Below are 7,259 nucleotides of genomic sequence, written 5' to 3' on the forward strand. Positions count from 1 at the left end.
CGGCAGGCAGGGGGGCGGGGGGGGGGGTTCTGCCCAGAAAGAAGGGGGGGGTGTTTGTTTCCTTTTTCTCTTTGTTTAAAACATTTTCTTTACCACCCAATCAGGGTCCACCAGATGGCAAGCATAAAAAAAATGAAAACATTTAAACAATTAAAAATACGGTGACATTTATAAAAAACAATGCAATTAAAAACACAGAAACAAACAACGCTTAGGAGTAGGGCCAGTAACTTGTTTTTGGGGATCTGCCAGACAAGACAAAAGATCTTCACCTGCTGGCAAAAGAGACTGACCGAGGCACGGCACGTGCAAAACAGCGAGATTCCAGAGGGATAGCATTTATTTATTTATTTAATCTCAGAGTATGTGAAATTTTAAACTGTTTTTATGTGAATTAATGGTCATTATAGACCAATTATGTAAGCCGCCCTGAGCCTGCTCGCGGGGAGAGCGGGGTATAAATTAAATTAATTAATTAAATAAATAAAATAAGCACCAGGGTCATCTAGTCCGGCCCCCTGCCAATGCAGGAACTGCAAGTATAACATCCCTGAAAGTGGGTATCCAGTCGATACTTAAAAACCTCCAGCAACAAAGACTCGACTGCCTCATGAGGGAGACTGTTCTGCTGTCAAACACGCCTGATGAGAACAAACTCTGGGTCCCGGGGCACCTTTAAGACCCACAAAGTTTTATTCAGTGTACACGCTTCCATGCGTACACACACACACACACACACACACACTCTCTCCTTTCTGTTCCTGAGTCAGTCTGTGCCGAATCCCTGGCCAGAATCCCTGCTTGGCCTCCATCTCCCGAAAGGGAATCGCGCTCACCCTTGGCTTTGCATTGCAGGGGATTGTGGGGAATCTGTCCAGCGGGAAGTCTGCTTTGGTGCATCGCTACCTGACGGGCACCTACGTGCAGGAGGAGTCCCCAGAAGGTAAGTGGCGGCGGCTGCTCCTGCTTTGGAGCGGGGGGGGGGAAGAGACAGGGTTCCGGGGCTGTGGAATCAATTTGTGTGGGACCCAGAACTGGGGGGGAGCCAAGAGGGGGCTCAGCACTGTGAGTGAGTGAGTGAGTGGGACCCCGAGTGGCATGCCGTGGCCTTTCCCTGCAGCTAAATACAAGGAACCGTCACTGTGATATATATAGGCTACTATCCTTTATTTGGTAAAACGACATCTGAATCTCACAGTTATCATTAACATAGAGAAATAACAATACTATCCCTTAAAATAATCTCATATCACCCTTTTCAACTGGGCTCATCCTTATGTTACTATAGATGAGTCACTAGTTGCAGACCCGTTTCATGTTGCAGCTTCTTCAAAAGTTCACGCTCTTCTTTATTTTCCTCTCGTTGCTCCGTGGTCACCAGTCTTCCCTCGGTATGTTCCCCAAAGAGTGTTACGCTCGGTGGAGGATAACCTGCTGGTGATCCCTGGCCCTAAAGGTATCTGCCGAGGCTTTCTCGGCCCTGGCCCCCGACCGGGTGGGGCTCTCTGCCAAACCACGTCAGGGCCCTGTGGGGTCTCATGCAAGGCAGGGAGGCTTCGCCAGGCCCCTGGCTGAGGACAGGGATGGGCTCTGTCGTGGCTGGCACCCCCCCCTCCTTTTCCCTTCGGCCTCCTCCTGATCCTGCCTGCGAGGTGGCAACACAGTCCGGAACGGGCTTGAAGTCCGATTCATGGACGCCACCTGAGGGATTGTTTTTAAGACTGTACTGAATGTTTTATATTGTATTTTATTTACTGTCGTACATCACCCAGAGCTCTGTGGACACGTGTGTGTGTGTGTGTGCGCGCCAGAGGGAATGCTAAGGCGGTCCGGGGGGCAGTGGAAGGCACGCCCCTTCCGAGCACTGCGGACAGGGGCCGTTGCAGGGGCTCCGAAGGGAGAAAGGGAGAGGGCGCACCTCTAGGCAAGGCCCTGATTCTGGGCGGAGACACAGTTTGTTGAAGGGGCCCTGGGCGCCTGCGGAGGGGGGGGCAGGGGCAGAGGCTCCTGAGTGGCACCCTCTTGATCGCAGAGAGGCCTGGCTCTGCCCAGGGTGGCCTGGGAGCTGTGGGGTGGGCCCAGGAAGGGGGAAGGATCCGCCGGCAGAGGGGGGCGGGCTTGAGGCTGCCTCTGCCTGTTTCGGGGGCTGCAGGGCTGGTGGGGGGTCTTGAGGGTTAGGAGGACTGAGAGGAAGTGGGGGGGCAGGGACGCTGTGGCAGAGGCTTCTTCTTTGCTGCCTCCCCTCCCCCCCCGGCCTGGCACGCCTGAACGCTGCCACCTCCTTCAATTCCCCCCACCCCCCAAAACCCGAAGCCCCAACCCGTCATTCCCACCAGCCGTCCAGAATGCGCGGCTGAATTAAGGCAGCTTCCTCCCCAGCTGCCCCCCCCTTCCTTTGTCGTTTTATTTTAGGTAATCTGTTTATCCCCCGCCTTCCTCCCTGTTGAGGACCCGAAGCAGCTTACCTCGTTCCCCTCTCCTCCCTTTTACCCTCACAACAGCCCCATCGGGTAGGCGAGGCTGAGAGAGAGTGTGACTGGCCCAGGGTCACCCAGGGAGCCTCCATGGCCCGAGTGGGGAGTCGAACCTGCGTCTCCCACCTACTAGCCTGCCACTCTTTAAACAGTTTGGTATCGTGGGTTAAGTGCAGGCGGACTCTAATCTGGGAGAACCAGGTTTGATTCCCCCACTCCTCTTCCACTGGCACCTGGCTGGATGACCTTGGGCAAGCCGTAGTTCTGACAAGAGGTCTTCTTGAAAAATAGCCGTTTCTGTCAAGAGCTCTCTCAGCCCCGCCCGCCTCACAGGGTGTCTGTTGCGGGGAGGGGAAGGGAAAGGAGTTTGTAAGCCGCTCCGAGACACCTTCGGGTAGTGAAGGGCCATATGAATCCAATCTCTTTTTCTTCTCCCCTGCATGGTGGGTCTGCCCTGGGCCACGTTTAGATGATCAGCGGCTTGTGGCAGGGACTTCCTGGTGTGGTTCTCCTGTTGGGCACGGGGGGGGCGCTACTTCAGTCAGCCCCCCAGCACCAAGTCTGACACTGTTCCATGGGCTGTCCCAGGGCGGGGAGGGGGTGAGGGCCGCGTGAAGGAGGTGGGGGTGCTGGAAGTTGTGGGGGGGGGAGGACCCCCGGCCGGTGGTGTGGTCGCTGCCTGCGCTCGGCCCCGGTCTCCCCTCAGCCTGATGGGGCGTCTTTCTCTGCAGGTGGCCGGTTCAAGAAGGAGATTGTCGTGGACGGGCAGAGCTACCTGCTGCTGATTCGCGATGAAGGGGGGCCGCCCGAGCTGCAGGTGAGAGGCACGCCCTCCAGCATCCAGGCACCAGAATATATGGGGGGGGGGCTGACCCTATGGGGCTGGTTCTGACCCCAGGGGCTTTTCCCGGTCTTGATGGTCAGAGCAGGGGTCCCCAGCCTTTCTAAGCCTGTGGACACCTCTGGGATTCTGACACCGCACGGTGGTCTCAGCCACAGAATGGCTGCCACAGATTGGAGCCGGCCACAAAATGGCCGCTGCTTTGGTCACCCTGTGAGAAGAGCCCTGTGGTGTGGCTGCAGCGGCTGACAAAGCAACGTTTTAAAAAATTCTGTACAGCCGATTAGATGCCGGGCCGGGCCAAAACCTACCTGGCCCCTCCCACTTTCCTAGAAACACTGGGCAGGTGCCAGGAGCGGTGCCCCCCAGGCGCCACACTGGGGACTCCTGGCTCGGGGGGCCCCACGAGAACCGCAGGTGCCAAAGAAGGGGATTGAAAAGCTGGTCCGGAGGAGGAAGAGAAACGAGGCTTTTCCTAATCGTTCCGCTCGAGCAGGCTCTGGTCAGGCCTAGAGATGGGGAGGCCTGTGGGGGGCGGGGTGGAAATTTGAGGGGGTGGTGGTGGAGGACATTTTTTCTTCAGCTTTTCCTGATGGAAAAGTGGGGAATTTGGGGGAGCCCTGAAGAAAACTGCCATGATCCCCTCCCCCCCATTGTGGACGGGTCTGGGTGGCTGAGTGAAGAAGAAGAAGGCCTCAGGTCAGCTTCATAGGAGGACGGGGGGGGGAGGCCCTCTAGAGGACACACGATTCCCTCCCTCCTGAGGAAGGTCGGGGGTGAGCCCCCCCACCCCCCCAGCAGCAGCCACAGGAGAGAGAGAGAGAGAGGCTGGCTGGCTGGCTGGCTGGCTGACTGGTGCTTCTTCCCTGACAATGAAAATGTCTGTGGAATTTTTTACCTCGTTTTCCAAGAGAAAACCAGGAAATTGTGGGGAGCACTCCTATGGGTTTCGGGGGGGGGGGTCAGGGAAGGAGTGAAATGCTTTCTCAGAGGAGACTTTACTCATTCTGAATGTTTCCTTGCAAAACTCTGATGACCGCCCTCCCCATTTTTCTGATGGAAGTTTGAACAGCAGGAGCTGCGGTGGCTCAAGTGGTTAAGACGCTGAACTGCAGGCTGTGGAAGGTCGGTAGTTCAGCAGTTCGAGACCCGAGTGTGCCGCATGATGGAGTGAGCTCCCATCTCTAGTTCCAGCTCCTGCCAACCTAGCAGTTCGAAAGCAAGAAATTGCAAGTAGATAAATAGGGACCACTTCAGTGGGAAGGTAACAGCGTTCCGTGCACCTTGGTGTTTAGTCATGCCGGCCACATGACCACGGAACCGTCTTCGGACAGCGCTGGCTCTTCGGCTTTGAAACGGAGATGAGCACCGCAACCCTAGAGTTGGACTCAACTGGCTTTCGAGCAAGGGAACCTTTACCTTTACTTTAAAGAAACACACAAAAACCCTGTGAAATATTTTCCCCCCTTTCGGCAGGTGTGATGTGCTTTTTTAAAGGTTTAATTCTTTAAAGGTTTTACTCACTAGAAATGTACTGTATGGAGAATCTTCTGCAAGACAAGCTACAGCAGTTGCTAACAGTAATTTGATCATCCTTCTGGATACTGTAGACAACAGGGGCTCATGGGTGGCCGTGGACAGGGGTCATTTCGTAGGGCAAGAGGTGCAGGCGCTCATTAGCATAACTCATTTGCATATGCCACACCCCCTGACATCGCCGGAAGTGTGTCAGAAGGCAACACCCACCGCTCAGGCTCCACTGGACTGTTTTGGATTGCTAGCTGTTGGGGGGGGACGACGTGCAGATCTGCCCTCACAGAGGAGGGAGAGCTGGTACCTGAATAAAACGTGGTCTTAAAGGTGCCACTGGACTGTTTTGGACCAGGGGGCTGGGGGGGGGCTCTGCAACCTAGCTGGCTGCTTCTTGCTCTGACCGAGGGCTGCTGGGAGCAGGGGGTGGGGCTTGTTGCATGTGCCCGCCTCCTGGGCTCTTTACTGCCGGAGCTCCGCTCCTGTGCGCTCCCGCAGGAAATGACCCCTGGCCGCAGAGGAGGGCTGACAGAGTGCAGAGGCTGAGGCCTTCCCCAGTGCTGCCTCCTAGCTCTGGGAGTCCGAAGTCTGCTGCACTCCAGTATGGATCCAATATGGATGCTCCCTTTAGTCACCGTGGCTGGCGGCCGCTAAGGGACCTCTCCTCCCAGAATCTGGCTAATTCCCCACTTACAGCCGACATCCACTGGCAGTGAAGGCCACAGTTTAAGCAGCACTTTAATCGCTACTCTCTGCTTCTTGTTAGGTCCAGTTAGGTCAGGGAGCAGCAGGAAGCTCTGGGGAAAGTGGCCAAGTCCCTGACAACCACTGCCCGTCAAAACCTCAGTCCTGGGCTAGACCCCTGTTGTGTGTGTGTGTGTTCATGTGGTTCTGGCTCATAGAATCATAGAGTCGGGAGGGACCTCCAGAGTCATCTAGTCCAACCCCCTGCTGCACAAGGCAGGAAAGTCACAACTATCCCCCACACACACACACACCCAGTGGCCCCTGCTCCATGCCGAGAAGGTAGCACCCCTCCCGGATCCCTGGCTCGGTGGAAGGATGCTGGCTTTGCAGGCAGGCGGTCCCCGGGCCAGTCCACTCCATGAGTCACCAGTGTTGGGAGAGACCCCGGAGAGCCAGGGCCCGAGAGGACGTGCCGGGTGAGGCGTGTCAGGCCGTGTCAGAGGTGGCTGTCTTCTTCCCCGCAGTTTGCCGCTTGGGTCGATGCCGTGGTGTTTGTTTTCAGCCTGGAGGATGAGATCAGCTTCCAGACCGTCTACAACTACTACCTGCGCCTCTGCAGCTACCGCAACACGTCGGAGGTGCCCATGGTGTTGGTGGGCACGCAAGGTGAGTGGGGCAGGGGCGGGCGGGGGCTGCACTGCCGCAGGCAGGAATCCTCCCTTGCCCGTCAGGAAGGGGTGGGGGAGAGAGCCATCCTCTCACCTGCCTTTAGAACCCCCTTCTCTCCGAGGGGTTCTTTCTGTCCCTGTCCCGTCACACTTCGCCCTGCAGAAGGCGGCTCACCTGACTGAATGGCCCTTTACGTGAAGAACGGGCAAGCCAGAGCCAGCGTTCCCTCTAAGCGGAGTCAGTGTGAGCCAGCTCACAGTTTCTCAGCCTCCGGCTCACACATTTTTGCCTTGGCTCGGACTAATTTATGCAGCAGCCAAATTGCTGGCTCACAGCTTTAATGCCAGGAGCTCACAAAGTAGGATTTCTGCTCACAAGACTCTCCACCGCTTAGAGGGAGGCATTGGACCAGGGCCAGCCACCTCTGCTCATCTCTGGCTGTGACAAGCCCACGTAACTAACTGGGATCCCAGCCAGGGTTCCCTCTAAGCTCAGTGAGTGTGAGCCGGCTCACAGTTTCTTAGCCTCCGGCTCACACATTTATGTCTCAGCTCAGGGAGGATGGGGCTCCAGAGCAAAGTGATTTATGCAGCAGCCAAATCGCTCGATCCCAACTTTAATGCCAGGAGCAGCTCACAGAGCAGGATTTCTGCTGACAAGTAGGCTCCACAGCTTAGAAGGAGCCTTGGCCAAAGCAGTGGCTTGGCTAGATCCCCTCAGTCCGCCTGGCCTGCTAGTTTTCTGTGTGCGGGGAGCTGATTTGCTTGGAGGGGCGCAGTGCTGTCAGAAGGGGAGCAGTTCGGGCACCGTGGCCATTCTAACTGTTCCCAACCTGTACTGATGAGGGATGGTGCGAAGAATCGTACTAAAGAATTTCTGAAAAGAGAGAGTGAGGCCTTTCAGCCACGCCACCAAGACACCCGTATGTTTCCTGTGTGTGATTTTGCCCTACAATAAATACATAAATAATAAAATGATATCCCCAGTTGTCCCTGGGGGGGGGGGGATGCTAGCTCCTGCCTTACGGGGGGGGAGAAAGCTCAGGTTGGGGGGGGGGG

The 7,259-nt window shown here is 56.2% G+C and overlaps 1 protein-coding gene across 2 annotated transcripts in view; it reads left to right on the top strand.

Annotated features, from left to right (window-relative positions):
• Positions 1 to 7,259, top strand: part of AGAP3 (ArfGAP with GTPase domain, ankyrin repeat and PH domain 3) — a 104,896-nt gene that overhangs the window by 49,301 nt on the left and 48,336 nt on the right. For both annotated transcript variants that reach the window (XM_015408626.1, XM_015408627.1), the window contains exons 3-5: positions 856 to 943; positions 3,206 to 3,291; positions 6,057 to 6,198. In XM_015408626.1, the coding sequence (XP_015264112.1) occupies positions 856 to 943; positions 3,206 to 3,291; positions 6,057 to 6,198 (316 nt within the window). The remainder of the gene's footprint in view (positions 1 to 855; positions 944 to 3,205; positions 3,292 to 6,056; positions 6,199 to 7,259) is intronic.

The sequence above is a fragment of the Gekko japonicus genome, unplaced genomic scaffold (assembly GCF_001447785.1).
Source record: "Gekko japonicus isolate JY-2015 unplaced genomic scaffold, Gekko_japonicus_V1.1 scaffold1794, whole genome shotgun sequence".
Taxonomy (NCBI): domain Eukaryota; kingdom Metazoa; phylum Chordata; class Lepidosauria; order Squamata; family Gekkonidae; genus Gekko; species Gekko japonicus.